Below are 15,569 nucleotides of genomic sequence, written 5' to 3' on the forward strand. Positions count from 1 at the left end.
TCAAATACAGAAGTTTCAAGTTTATTAAGGTTTTGACTGATACACCGCTCATTCTAAGTCTAAGCGGTTTACAAGAAATTAGTGGGGAGTAAAAAAGAAAAGAATTACATAAAATTACACTTCTCCCTCTAAATTTGCGAGGGTTAAGGGCAGAGCCGGCCCGCGAATAACTTTTAGGGCTGACTGACCCACCCCCGCCTCCCTCCTGCGTCCCGGACCTCCCCAGACCTTACCTGGTGGTTTAGCGGTGATGCAGGACCGAAGCGATCTTCCGATGCTCCTGCAGAGCCGTCAATAAAAATGGCTGCCGCAAGTTCCCGTTGTAGTCTCATGAGACCATGGAAACTGGCAGACATTTTTGTCGACAGCTCTGCACGGGGGAGGAGCCTAAGGAAGATCGCTCTCGTGTCACCGCTACACCACCAGGTAAGGTCTGGGGAAGTCCAGGATGCAGGAGAGAGGCAGGAATGGATCAGTGGCAGCCTTTAAAAATTAGGAGGCAAAAAAATAACCGAATTCGTGAGTTCTAAACCCGCAAATTTGGAGGGAGAAATGTACATAAAAATGCATAAAGGTAGACATAATAATAATGACACAATAAGGTAAAAAGATGGAAGGACTACAAACTCTTGATAGGAAGGAAACATTACAAGAGGAAAAAAAGAGAACTTTACAAATACCTCTGATTTATTTTGTATGTGCGTCTTACCCCCTTTTTTACTAAAGTGCGCTAATCGAAATAGCACGCGCTAAATCTAACGCATCCATAGACTAACATGCACGCGTTAGCGATTAGCATGCGTTAATCGGTTAGCGCACCTTAGTAAAACAGGGCCTTAGTTTAAATATGGTACATCTTAAAGTGTCTTATCATAGGCATCGTTGAAAAAAAAAGTTTTAAGATTAGACTTAAATCGGATGAAAGAAGGTTCGTGAAGGAGGTTTAATAGAAGAGCACTCCAAAGAGTGGGAGTGATGACGGAGAAAATGGTCTCTTGCACATCGTGTCACGAGTTATATGGCCTTGGAGAAGGAATGGTTAAGAGATTTTGTTCTAATTGGAATGTATGGGAAGAGTAAATCGATCTATAAATCCTAGGGAACCATTTTATTTAACTTTAAGTAAAATTTTTAAAGTCACTCTGTGTTTGATGGGGAACCCAATGCACCTTGTGGCGTAGTGGGGTGACAGAGAGACAAACAACCGAAGTCAGTCAACGTTGACATGAAGCATCTTTTCATCCAATATGTCCAGTCTAGAGAATGGCACGGGGACAAGTTTGTCCCCCTCCCCGCAGGAACTCAATTTCCCTGTCCCTGCAAGTTTTGTCACTACCCCTGTCCCTGCCCCATTCCTATAAGCTCAGGCTTAACCACACAAGCCTCGAACACTTATGATTTTAAAGTGTCTGAGGCTTGTGCAGATGAGGACAGAGCTTAGGCATTGGTGGAATGAGGCATTATGACATCACAATCTGAGCTCTAGAATGGTGCTACTTAGGATTTCAAAGTGTTTGAGGCTTGTACAGATGAGGGCGGAGCTTGCAGGAATGAGGCAGGGACAGGAAAAGAACTCGCAGGGACGGGATGGGAAAATGAGTTCCTGCTGGGATGGGGGAAAATCTGTCCCCGTATCATTTTCTACTTGGGAAAGCAGTATAGAAAATTTGAATAAATAGTGTGAAAAATTTCAGCCTCTGATAACCAGAGCTGGTATTGTGACATCATAATGCCTCATTCCTCCAATAAGAGCCAACCTCATCAGTGATGTCACAATGGCTTCATTGTCCTTTACTTGGCTCACTTTTACTACATTTTGATTTTTTAGAGTGCTGCAGTGTAGAGAATGACACAGGGACAAATTTTTCCCCCTCCCCACAGGCACTCAATTTCCCCGTCCCGTCCCCACGAGTTTTGTCATCCTTGCCCCATTCCTGTAAGCTCTGCCTTAACTGCACAAGCCTCGAACACTTATGATTTTAAAGTGTTTGAGGCTTGTGCAGACGAGGACGGAGCTTGCAGGGATGGAGAAGGGACAGGAAAAGAACTCTCCAGGACAGGACAGGAAAATGAGTTCCCGCAGGAATAGGGAAAAATTTGTCCCTGTGTCATTTTCTAGTGATTTCCACATCCACACACCAGTGATTACTATTTCCTGACACACTATCAATACAGCTGAAGGTCAGGCTCTTCAGATAGCTGGTATTAACCTAGTCCTCACTTTTCTCCTGGCCAATTTTATGTAGCATGATCAAGAGCTGAAACATAAACACGCGTTTGCCCCAAATCTAAAACAAACATACATTCTATATCAGGGATCTCAAAGTCCCTCCTTGAGGGCCGCAATCCAGTCGGGTTTTCAGGATTTCCCCCAATGAATATGCATGAGATCTATTAGCATACAATGAAAGCAGTGCAGGCACATAGATCTCATGCATATTCATTAGGGGAAATCCTGAAAACCCGACTGGACTGCGGCCCTCAAGGAGGGACTTTGAGACCCCTGTTCTATATCCTAATGCTATGCAATGAAAAAAATCTTATTTTATTTCTCCATTTTGAAATGCGTTAACCATACAGTCCTGGATTTCCAGAACAATGACAGACAACGCAACTAGTTTCACATAAAACAGAGTAACCAACTTGCTAGTTACACCAGCTCAGGGATAGGCAATTCCGGTCCTCGAGAGCCGGAGCCAGGTCAGGTTTTCAGGATAGGCAAATGGCTGGAGAACAGAAAGCAGAGAGTGGGCATAAATGGGAAGTTCTCAGACTGGGAGAAAGTGACTAGCGGTGTGCCCCAGGGCTCGGTACTTGGGCCCATCTTATTTAATATTTTCATCAATGACCTAGAAGAAGGAACATCCAGTGAGATCATCACGTTTGCAGACGACACAAAGCTATGCCGGGCAATCAGATCGCAGAAGGATAGCGAGGAACTCCAGAGTGACTTGTGTCAGTTAGAGAAATGGGCGGAGAAATGGCAGATGAAGTTTAATGTGGAAAAGTGCAAAGTAATGCATTTAGGCAGTAAGAATAAGGAACACGAGTATAGAATGTCAGGTGCAACCCTGGGTAAGAGCGAACAAGAAAAAGACCTGGGCGTACTGATAGATAGGACCCTGAAACCATCGGCACAATGCGCGGCGGCGGCAAATAAAGCAAATAGAATGTTAGACATGATAAAGAAAGGAATCACAAGTAGATCGGAGAAAGTAATAATGCCGTTTTATAGAGCAATGGTCAGACCTCACTTGGAATACTGTGTCCAACATTGGTCTCCCAATCTAAAGAAGGATATAAAACTGCTGGAGAGGGTGCAGAGACGAGCAACGAAGCTAGTAAAAGGTATGGAGAACTTGGAATACGAGGAACGACTTAAGAGACTGGAATTGTTCTCCCCTGAGAAAAGGAGACTGCGAGGGGATATGATCGAGACTTTCAAAATACTGAAAGGAATTGACAAAATAGAGCAGGAAGAAAAATGATTTACAATGTCCAATGTGACACGGACAAGAGGACATGGACTGAAGCTAAGGGGGGGACAAGTGCAGGACATATATCAGGAAGTTCTGCTTCACGCAACGAGTGGTGGACACCTGGAATGCTCTCCCAGAGGAGGTTATTGCGGAATCCACCGTTCTAGGATTTTAAAGCAAACTAGATGCACATCTCCTTACGAGAGGCATAGAGGGATATATATGGATGGGTGACTAAAATTACGCCAGGTGTACGCCTGGCTGGGCCTCCGCGTGTGCGGATCGCCGGACTTGAATGACCGAAAGTCTGATCCGGAGATGGCAGTTCTTATGGATTTGCATGCACTGCCTCCTTAAAATGCAAATCTATCTCATGCATATTTATTGTGGATATCCTGAAAACCTGACCTGGCCCTCCGGCTCTCGAGGAATGGAATTGCCTACCCCTGCACCAGCTGTCAAAGTCGGTCCTCGAGGGCCGGAATCCAGTCGGGTTTTCAGGATTTCCCCAATGAATATGCATGAGATCTATGCGCATGCACTGCTTTCAATGCATATTCATTGGGGAAATCCTGAAAACCCGACTGGATTACGGCCCTCGAGGAGGGACTTTGACACCCCTGCTATAACAGGACAAGTATATCCACTCCTACTCTAGCTGAGATCATTTCCAAGCACCAGCTTGACCTCCGGTGCAACTTTCTTTAATCTAATCTCATCATTTTCTTATTCCTGTTATTCCTATATGCTCCATCTTTGCTTATACCCTATACTGTCTACTAAAATGTAGTATCACATACTGTGCTGACATTGTGATAAAAACATAGGAATAGCCATACTGGGTCTAGTCCAGTATCCTGTTTCCACAGAGGCCAATCCAGGTCACAAGTACTTGGCAGAAACCCCAAACAGTAGCAATATTCCAGAATCTTAAAGAATAAGCAAGATTCTGGAACCCCCTCCCCCCAAGTAGTAGCAGCGTTCCATTTGGAATCCCCAAAGAGCATCAAGATTCCATGCAGAGTCTCAAAGACAGCAAGATTCCGGAACTCTAAACAGCAGCGTTCCATTTGGAATCCCCAAAGAGCATCAAGATTCCATGCAGAGTCTCAAAGATAGCAAGATTCTGGAACTCCATGCAGAATCCCCAAAGAGTAGCAAGATTCCAAGCTAGTGATCCCAGGGCAAGCTAGTGATTCCAGGGCTTCCCCCATGTCTATCTCAACAGCATAAGAACGTAAAAATAGTCATCCTGGGTCAGATCATCTGCCAGGTCACAAATACTTGGCAGAAACCCAAATAGTAGGAACATCCTGGAGTCCCAATGAACATCAAGATTCCATGCAGAATCTCAAAGATAGCAAGATTCCGGAACCCTAAACAGCAGCGTTCCATTTGGAATCCCCAAAGAGCATCAAGATTCCATGCAGAATCTCAAAGATTCCGGAACCCTAAATAGCAGCGTAACATTTGGAATCCCCAAAGAGTAGCAACATTCCATGCTAGCGATCCCAAGGCAAGTAGTGGCTTCCCCCATGTCTATCTCAACAGCATAAGAACATAAGGGTCAGACCACAAGGGTCCATCTAGCCCAGTATCCTGTTTCCACAGTGGCCAATCCAGGTCACAAATACCTGGCAGTAACCCAAATAGTAGAAAAGTTTCATGCTACCAATCCCAGGGCATATGTATTGTACCTTGAATCTTTTTACTGGTGCTATTTAAAGTTATTAACCCCCCCTTTATGAAAACTTAATTCTCGCTGTACATTTTGACCCAGGAGAGGAAACAGCTGCTTGCCAGTAGGTGAGGTTTGTGGCTTTTACACGTACTGGTTTCATTGCCCCGGACTCAGCCTGTGTACAGAGAACCGTGGCCATGTCAGGCATTAGCTTTTAATCCTTGGGACTTTTTGTATGTACAAATAAAAGTATTTTCACTATGTCTTCTTCCTGCATACTGAAGCTAGTAGACCACTTGCCTGGCTGGGGTTTTTTTTTTTTAAATCTCATACTTCTTTCCCAATTTGTTTCTTAGTGTATTAGAAGAAAACTTTTCTTAAACAGAAAATTTGGAAATTAATTCCCTCAAGGGCCTTCAAACCAAAACCATCCCCCCCTCCCCCACACAGCCAAGCAGAAATCTACAAAAATATATTCTACTGTATAGGCCCCCGAGGTCAGGAAATCGGCCCTGGAAAACAAATGAAAGTTGCACCGAGTATTCCCACACCCACGTAGAGGAAGAACAGAGAAGGCAGGGATCCCACAGCGCCTTACTAACCTTTGTCTAGTCTGTGGAAGTGACCCAGGGATGCATGTCCAGAAGGGGAGGGGGCGGCCCAGACCTACACCAGCCCAGACTGAAATCCAATGGCATTTGCCAGAATCTAACAGTAAACTGAGGGGGGGGGGGGTGGCAACGTGAAATGAATCGATTTGTTCAAAAGGTGGGTGCAGAGCCAGATTGCCAACCTCAGCTAATGAAAGGCAACCAGGATAACACCTTGACCTCATTTATTTCTCTTTACTCCTTCAAATGTATATTATTAACCTCAATCTCAACCCCCTCCTCTCCCTCCCAGGCAGCACACAGCAAATGTGCTTAATCCGATTTCCTGCCCAGGTCTAGCATCAGGAGAGGGCAGGAAGGAGTCGGCTCAGAAAATGGAGAAAGAGAAGGGAGGGAGAGGGGGAGGGTGCTGGTGGATCACCATTTTCCAGGCCTCATCACTACTGTTTACAAACAGCCGGGATGCAATCTGCAAAGCGAAGCAGAGAGATGAGAGGCGCTGAAATGCGATTCCAAAGATTCAACCTCCTAAAAAAAGATCATCCTCCTAGCAAACACGATCTGTGTGATCCTCCCGGTTTCCAAAGCAAACAAACGTTTTCGCTGCCTGAAATCCGTCTAGGGCAGGGGTGTCAAAGTCGGTCCTCGAGGGCCGCAATCCAGTCGGGTTTTCAGGATTTCCCCCAATGAATATGCATGAGATCTATTTGCATGCACTGCTTTCATTGTACGCTAATAGATCTCATGCATATTCATTGGGGAAATCCTGAAACCCCGACTGGATTACAGCCCTCAAGGAAGGACTTTGAGAGCCAGAGCCAGGTCAGGTTTTCTGAATCTCCACCATGAATATGCATGAGATGGATTTGCATGCACTGCCTCCTTGAGATGCACATCTCTCTCATTCCTACCAGCCCCGCACGATTATATAACTCAGGTGAAACTTTCCTTTGGCCAAGGCCACATGGCAAAGGCGTCTCTGGCTTCATCGGTGCTCATATTTACATACGGCAAAAAGAAATGCTGAAATGTTGTACATCTGAATTCCCCCCCCAAAAAAAAAAAACAAAACAAAACCAAACAACAACATCATCATCATCATCTAATGAAAGGCTAGAGGGAAACCTGGGGAAATTGGAACGCAGGCCTCTTGCGGTTTTCAAACGCACACATTAGCACGCGCAAAACGGAGGCACAAGGCGCGCAAACTCACCTGGCTCAAGTCCTCGTCGTTGAGCAAATGCGACTCCCGCGGCTTAAAGCAATTCTGGCACTTGCTTTTGTTGAAAATGTTCGCCTGGAACTTTCGGCAAGGGTTCTCTTTGGCGGCCATCGTCCCCTCGGCCGTGGAAAAGGCGACGGTCGCTCGCTCGCTCCCTCGGCAGTCGCCTAGTGGCAGCGGAGAGGCCGGGGCTGCGAGTCTCCGCGCCTCAGCCCACCGCGCGCCATGCTCCGGCAAAGACACCGCGGCGAGTCCGGCGTTTCCTCTTAACCATCCCCGCCTCCGCCTCCTCCTCCCGGGCGGCTGTCAGGGCTAAAGCCCGGGGCTGCGAAAGGGCGCTTAAAGCTCCTGCGCGCGCCGGCTGCAAAGGTCCACGCGCGAGACGACGCCAAGGCGCTCGCGGGGCCCCCAGGGCTGCAAATGGGCTCCCGCTCGCGAACGCCGCTACATTGTAGCCCCTCCGGCTCGGACAGAGGCGGGGCCGGCGGCCGCGCGCGCCAATCGCCAGGCCTGCCCGCCCCGCGACCAAGGGAGGCTTCGACCAATCGGCGGCGGAGCCAGAACGCTGCGCGGGCGCGCGCGTCCTAGTGTCCTTTGACAGCTCGGTCGTTACATTAAGCAACAGACGAGGGGGGGGGGATATTTAGCATCTCTTCGTGATGTTCAGTTCGGTTATGTCTTATTTCTCTTTGCTAAACCGATCCAAATCGTTCTAGTGTTCTAAATTAGATTTGTTCTTTTTGTGTTTACTGAGCTGCAAGTCAGGGTTTTTTTGATCCCCCGTGCCCGATTGGTACAGTCCACTAACCTTCTTGCGAAAGTGCAGCGTGTGGGGAACAAGTTTAAGGGGGATTCAAGGAATGACAGGCATTGGGGGACGGGGACGTGTTTCAGTAACAATCGCTCTTCCTTAAAACATTTAAAAGACCTAGAGCAGGGGTAGGGAACTCCGGTCCTGGAGAGCCGTATTCCATGGATTTCCCCAATGAATATGCATTGAAAGCAGTGCATGCAAATAGATCTCATGCATATTCATTGGGGAAAACCTGACTGGAATACTGCTCTCGAGGACCGGAGTTCCCTACCCCTGACCTAGAGCATGCTATAATAGGGAAGCAAATGCTACTCTTGCAGCGTCCCGTGCCTGGAACAGGCTGCCTGAATCAATACGCCGTGCTCCGGCCCTGCCAGGGGTCAAATCCCAGCTAAAGGCCCGCTTTTTGGGAAACTGCTTTCAACTCTCCCTCACTGCTCTCAGATACCTAGACCAGTAGTTCACAACCCTGTCCTGGAGGACCACCAGGCCAATCGGGTTTTCTGGCTAGCCCTAATGAATATGCATGAGAGAGATTTGCATAGAATGGAAGTGACAGGCATGCAAATCTGCTCCATGCATATCATTAGGGCTAGCCTGAAAACCCGATTGGCCTAGTGGTCCTCCAGGACAGGGTTGGGAACCACTGATAGTGTACCAAGGTTAGGGCTGCTACAGGGAGCAGTCTGGGCAGGGCTGTCGGTTCCACAGGCCCCCCACCCCCTCTGATGTCAATTTCTTGTTCCAGGGCAGGGGGACTGGAAGAGCCAACGGCTGCACATATGTAGGTCACAACCCCTCCATGCACCCTCACCACTGTCTGGAGGAGGAGGAGGGGGGTCATCATGCAAAGTACAGCACTGGGTTACAACAAAATAACTTAGGCCCCCAGTAGTGATGCTGCTGTGGTAAATTCATCAAAGCCCATGGGAAGTCAGTGTGTTTGGGTGCATTTATCACAGCAGCATCGCTACTGGAGCTTTGTAAAAAGGGCTCATATTCTAATTAATAAATAGAAAATCAAATTAATTTTTCTACCTTTGTTGTCTGGTCATTTTATTTTTCTAATTATGTTGGTCCCAGTCTCTGGTTTCCACTTTCCTCTGTCTTTCTCTTACACTTTGCAGTATATCAAATCTTGAATAAACTGTAAAGTCCTATAAGCAGGTTGTGCAATTTACAATAAAACCCACATTACATAAAATTGGAAAGGGAATCCACCATAATAGGAAAGCTTACACAACCATTCTCACATAGAACAGTAAATCAGTCGTGGACAAATACAAGTGGACAATGTATCCGGCTGGGCATCCTGATACAAAACCATGCCTTATGAAAAAAAAAAAAAAAATTGTTTTTAAAGCTGTCTTAAACTGAGTAGTAAAACAGATTTTATGCTCCTTATCCTAGAAATAAGCAGTGGATTCCCCCCCAGGCCATCTCAACTATGGCCTATGGACTTCTCTCTTAGGAAACTTTCCAAACCTTTTTAAAACCCTGCTAAACCAACTGATTTCACCACATTCTCCGGCAATGAATTCCATTGGAGTAATGTCAGGAGTAAAGTAAAATAAAAAGTATCAAGAAACCCTACAATGGTAAATTCAACCACCTGGAAGAAAACTCGTCAGAACCCAGGGCTTCAACCTAGAAAGATGCAATTCATATCCAAATTACTGAAGGCTTATTGCTACCTATCTGACTTCAATTCCTCCATCCTCTCTGCACAAGACAATAAAAAGTTTCACTTACATTTAATTACAAAATCATGGGTGAGTGAGCCACTTACTGTTTTCATTATGCCCCCACCTACGCTACCCAGCACAAGCTAATCATTTACTGGAGTTATTAAGACCCGACTAGACAAGGCTTCTCTTAGTTTCTACAGCCTATGAATTTCTGATCTCCAACTACGGGAATGAAAAGACGATTACAGATATCTCTTTCACAAAATAAGTTTACGATCCACGGATGGAGGAGAAAGCTAATGCTTAACTTGAAAGGGAACTTTGAAATAATTACCTACATGCCAAGATGTTCAAGCGACACAAGATAGATTAGAGAACGCTCAGAGCGACGCAAACGTGGATGGAGAGATGGAAAACAAGGTTAGTCATCTCCATAAAGTGGTCAACAGACTGTGACAGAAACTTTCAGAAGCATCAAGGTGACAGTGACCGTCATCTAGAAAAGCAGCCTGATGTTATGGCACAGGTGATCACAGCGGCGTAGAAAGGGGGGAGGGAGGGAGCGCTGGTCCCGCCTCTTCCCACTCCTCATCTCGCCACGCGCATGTCCCCTTCCCCGAACCTCTAGTCATTCACCACCGTGAGCAACAACTTTAACGTGCTTCACGTGACCGCGTCATCTCTCCCGCTGATGTGACGTCCGGGTGCCACGCATAGGAAGTGACAGCGGGAGAGACGACGGGGTCGTGAGGAGCATGGTGAAGTTCTTGTTGCTCGCGGTCATGAACTGGAGGTATGGGGGAAGGGAAAGAGGGGGGGGTGCGCAGAGGGGAGCGGAGGGAGGGCTGAGATGAGGGCGGAAAGGGGCACCACTGCCCCGGGTGCCTCTCATCTTCAATACACCACTGTGTGATCAGCACCCCATCACCCTCCCCCCACACCCCCTGCACCCACATGAATGCAATAAAACTACTGAGAAATTCAGTTTCCCCCAAAAGGGGAGCAAAGTCGCTCATGATAAGCCAGAGAGACACTCTCGCTGCTATGGCATCTTATCTATAAATCGTATGGGGACAGACCTAGAGACCTTAATACGTATACTCTGGATGAAAGACGGCAGAGAGGGGATATGATAGAGACGTTTAAATATCTCTATGGCATTAATGTACAGGATGTGAGTCGTTTTCAAAGGAAGGAAAGCTCCAGAAGGAAAGGGCATAGGATGAATTTAAGAGGTGATAGGCTCAGGAGTAATCTAAGGAAATACTTTTTTATGGACGGGGTGGCAGATGCGTGGAAAGGCCTCCCGGTGGAGGTGGTGGAAATGAAGACTGTATCTGAATGCAAGAGGGCCTGGAATAGGCACGTGGGATCTCTTAGGGAGAGGAGGAGATGGTGGATGCTGTGGATGGGCCATTTGGTCTTTATCTGCCATCATGTTTCTATAACCATAAAGCTCTATGACATCACAATGCAGGTGTAAAGAGCCTTAGCCTATAGGAAGAGGAGATGCAAATGTTAAGAGCCTTAGCCAATAGGGAGAGGAGGAAATAGTGGATGCTGTGGATGGACCATTTGGCCTTTATCTGCCATCATGTTTCTATGTTTCTATAACCATAAAGCTCTATGACCTCACAATGCAGGTGTAAAGAGCCTTAGCCTATAGGAAGAGGAGATGCAAATGTTAAGAGCCTTAGCCAATAGGGAGAGGAGGAGATAGTGAATGCTTCGGATGGGCCATTTGGCCTTTATCTGCCATCATGTAACCATAAAGCTCTATGACCTCACAATGCAGGTGTAAAGAGCCTTAGCCTATAGGAAGAGGAGATGCAAATGTTAAGAGCCTTAGCCAATAGGGAGAGGAGGAGATAGTGAATGCTTTGGATGGGCCATTTGGCCTTTATCTGCCATCATGTTTCTACAACCATAAAGCTCTATGACATCACAATGCAGGTGTAAAGATCCTTAGCCTATAGGAAGAGGAGATGCAAATGTTAAGAGCCTTAGCCAATAGGGAGAGGACGAGATAGTGGATAAAAACATAAGATGTGGTAAGAGCGGATAGCGTAGCTGGTTTTAAGAAAGGTTTGGACAAGTTCCTGGAGGAAAAGTCCATAGACTGCTTGCCCTGGATTGGTAGCATGAAATGTTGCTACGCTGGGGATTCTGGAATCTTGCTCCTATTTGGGGTTCCGGAATCTTGCTTACTCTGAGATAATGGGATGGCTTGGGTTTTGGCCAGGTACTAGGGACCTGGATTGACCACTGTGAGAACTTGATGGACCATTGGTCTGACCCAGTAAGGCTAGTCTTATGTTCTTACATTTGATAATTGTAAACCATTTAGGTATGTTTTTGATAAATGGTATATCGAAGATTAAAGGCTCCTTTTATCAAGCCACGTGCGACTTTTCATCACGCGTTAACCCCCGCACTGGCCTAAAAACTACCGCCTGCTCAAAAGGAGGCGGTAGGGCTAGCGCAGCCAGTGGTTTAGCACATGGTATTAGGTGGGTTAAACCGCTGGCGTGCTTTTGTAAAAAGAGCCCTAAGTAAACTTGGAAACTTACTCAACATACAATCATTGGTAAAAAAAAAAAAAAAAAGCAATTAAATTTTTGTACAGAATGAGTGATACTGGATTTACATTTTAGATTCTTTAGGCTCAAGGGGATTCAATTGGTTTCAATTGTACTTATTGAATGGAAACTTTTTTCTTTGCATAGGCATGCCTTCAATATTTTATTTTATTTTTTTTTTATTCAATTTTTCTATACTTTTCTCCCAGGGCAGTTCAGAATGGTTTACATGAATTTATTCAGGTACTCGAGCACTTTTCCCTATTTATCTATCTAATGTACCTGGGGCAATGGGGGGATTAAGTGATTTGCCCAAGGTCACAAGGAGCAGAGTGGGTTTGAACCCACAACCTCAGGGTGCAGAGGCTGTAGCTTTAACCACTGCGCCACAATATGATGGAGATCAATGAGATAGAAAGTTTTCTGCCAATGAGTTGTTGAACTAATGAGGGCCGTGGAACGATCCCGTTGATTGTGATTGGCCGTTCACTGGTTGAGGGTGGTCTTTTAGAGCCATGGCGCCATTTTGGCTTTTGTCACACATGAAGAACACTTGGAATTAAAAGGTTTGTTTTGATGTTAGAATGATTTTCTTTATCACATCCTTGATCCGAGTACTGAAAAGGATTCTTGTTGTTGTTTCTGAGCACACTGCCAAAACACTTCCCCATGACCTCATCGCCTCAGGCTTAGACTACTGCAACTCGCTACTCTCAGGCCTTCCGCTTAGCCATCACGCTCCCCTCCAATCTGTCCAGAATCCAGCTGCATGACTCGTATTCCGGGAGAGCTGCTATACTTATGTTACTCCTCTCCTAAAGTCGCTTCATTGGCTTCCCATCCAAATACAATTCAAATTCCTCTTACCGATCTACAAATGCACTGTCTGTTCCTTCTACCTTGCTGCATCTTATGCGTGGAACAGGCTGCCTGAAACCCTACTGCAGGCTCAGTCTCTGGAAGTGTTCAAGGCCCAGTTAAAAGTCCACCTCTTTGAGAGTGCTTTCAACTCCAAACTCCTCTCACCTTGGGTTCTGCATCCCCAACCCTATATGTCATGTCTGTCTGTGTTAGATTGTAAGCTCTTCCGAGCAGGGACCGTCTATAAATGTCAGCCCACCTCTTTGAGAGTGCTTTCGACTCCTAACTCCTTTCACCTTGGGTTCTGCATCCCCAACCCTATATGTCATGTCTGTCTGTGTTAGATTGTAAGCTCTTCTGAGCAGGGACCATCTATAAATGTCAGCCCACCTCTTCAAGAGTGCTCTCGACTCCTAACTCTCTCACCTTGGGTTCTGCATCCCCAACCCTATATGTCATGTCTGTCTGTCCAAGTTCAATTGTAAATTCTTCTGAGCAGGGACTGTCTATAAATGTCAGCCCACCTCTTTGAGGCTGACTCCTAACTCCTCTCACCTTGGGTTCTGCATCCCCAACCCTATATGTCATGTCTGTCTGTGTTAGATTGTAAGCTCTCTTCTGAGCAGGGACCGTCTATAAATGTCAGCCCACCTCTTTGAGAGTGCTTTCAACTCCTAACTCCTCTCACCTTGGGTTCTGCATCCCCAACCCTATATGTCATGTCTGTCTGTGTTAGATTGTAAGCTCTCTTCTGAGCAGGGACCGTCTATAAATGTCAGCCCACCTCTTTGAGAGTGCTTTCAACTCCTAACTCCTCTCACCTTGGGTTCTGCATCCCCAACCCTATATGTCATGTCTGTCCAAGTTGGATTGTAAGCTCTTCCGAGCAGGGACCATCTATAAATGTCAGCCCACCTCTTTGAGAGTGCTTTCAACTCCTAACTTCTCTCACCTTGGGTTCTGCATCCCCAACCCTATATGTCATGTCTGTCCAAGTTGGATTGTAAGCTCTTCCGAGCAGAGACCGTCTATAAATGTCAAAATATAGTGCTGCATATGCCTTTCAGTGCTATATAAGTGAAAAATAGTAGTAGCAGTAGAAGTCCTAGATAGGACACTTGAAAATGATTAATAATATACAGATTTGAAAAAAAAAAATATTTGAAAACATTTCCTTTTATTGAGGCTTTTTTTAAAATGAATACTAAACAGCGACTTCAAGAATTATTCTGTTTGAAAGTGTTATAAGGATTGTTTTATAAGTTTGTATGATTTTTATGTTATAAATTGGTATGTATTTTTGTAACCCACTTAGGTTTAAATGGGATATAAGCTTTTTAAATAAATGAACAAAATAGGTGCATATCAATCCTTTCTTCTTCCCCATTGTAACCAGCACAAATGGGGAGAAACTGGCTTAAAACAGATGCCAACACAGGAGCTGACTCACAGCACTTCTGCAAAGTTGTAAAATCGCAAGAGGATGGTGAAAAATTGCAAGAGGACCTTGTGAGGCTGGAAGACTGAGCGTCAAAATGGCAGATGGCGTTTAATAGGAGTAAGTGCAAAGTGATGCATGTGGGAAAGAGGTTCTGTGCCGGGTTCTGTGTTAGGAGTCACTGACCAGGAAAAGGATCTAGGTGTCATCGTTGAGGATACGTTGAAACCCTCATCTCAGTGTACGACGGCGGCTGCGAAGAACGCAAATAGAATGTTAGGAATGATCAGGAAAGGAACGGAAAACGAAGATGAAAATGTTGTCATGCCCTTGTATCGCTCTGTGGTACGGCTGCACCTCGAATACTGTGTGTAATTCTAGTCACAGCATCTCATAAAAGATGTAGCAGAATTAGAAAAGGTACAGAGAAGGCTGACAAAACTGATAAAAGGGATGAGACAGCTTCCCTATGAGGAAAGGCTAAAGCGATTAGGGCTCTTCAGCTTGGAGAAGAGTTGGCTCAATGGTGATATGACAGAGTTCTATAAAATACGGAGTGGAGTGGAAAAGGGTAGATGTGAATCGCTTGTTCACTCTTTCCAAAAATACTAGGACTAGGGGACATGCGATGAAGCTACTAAGTAGTAGATTTAAAACAAACTGGAGAAAAGATTTCTTCACATAACGCGAGCCCCATGAGAACTGACTGCAGCCATTCTGAAAGTGGGGGGGGGGGCCCAGGCAGCAGCGGAGACAGCACGCTCCTGCTGGCCCATACACCACTGGACCACCAGGCGTAAGGGGCGCTTAAAAAGGTACTGCAGGGCGGGGGAGGGGGTGTTTTAAAAGGAAGGGCCAACGGGTGGGCGGCGGTGTTTTAAAAGGAAGGGCGGGCAGGCGGGCTGTGTTTTATAAAGTAGTATCTTGTGGGGGGAGGAGGAAAAAATTGTTATTCAGCTGGGACGGATCCCTCCTGTCCCTGCCTACCACTAGACTACCAGAAGTGAGGAGGTGGTAGGTTACAGGTCAGGGAAGGGGAGACAGGGTGCAGAGCCTAGCAGGGAGTGGGGACAGGGTGCAGAGCCTGGCAAGGAGTGTGGGGTTGGGTGCAGAGCCTGGCAGGGAGTGAAGGAGGCTGGGTGCACAATTTGGTTCAGAATGGTTTTTTTTTTTCTTGTTATGCTCCTCTAAATCTG

The 15,569-nt window shown here is 46.1% G+C and overlaps 1 protein-coding gene across 6 annotated transcripts in view; it reads right to left on the reverse strand.

Annotated features, from left to right (window-relative positions):
• MPRIP (myosin phosphatase Rho interacting protein) overlaps positions 1-7,546 on the reverse strand; it is a 259,002-nt gene extending 251,456 nt beyond the window's left edge. For all 6 annotated transcript variants that reach the window (XM_033915061.1, XM_033915058.1, XM_033915056.1 and 3 more), the window contains exon 1: positions 6,985-7,546. In XM_033915061.1, the coding sequence (XP_033770952.1) occupies positions 6,985-7,104 (120 nt within the window). In that variant the 5' untranslated portion in view covers positions 7,105-7,546. The remainder of the gene's footprint in view (positions 1-6,984) is intronic.
• Positions 7,547-15,569: the final 8,023 nt, after the last annotated feature.

The sequence above is a fragment of the Geotrypetes seraphini genome, chromosome 11 (genome assembly GCF_902459505.1).
Source record: "Geotrypetes seraphini chromosome 11, aGeoSer1.1, whole genome shotgun sequence".
NCBI lineage: Eukaryota > Metazoa > Chordata > Amphibia > Gymnophiona > Dermophiidae > Geotrypetes > Geotrypetes seraphini.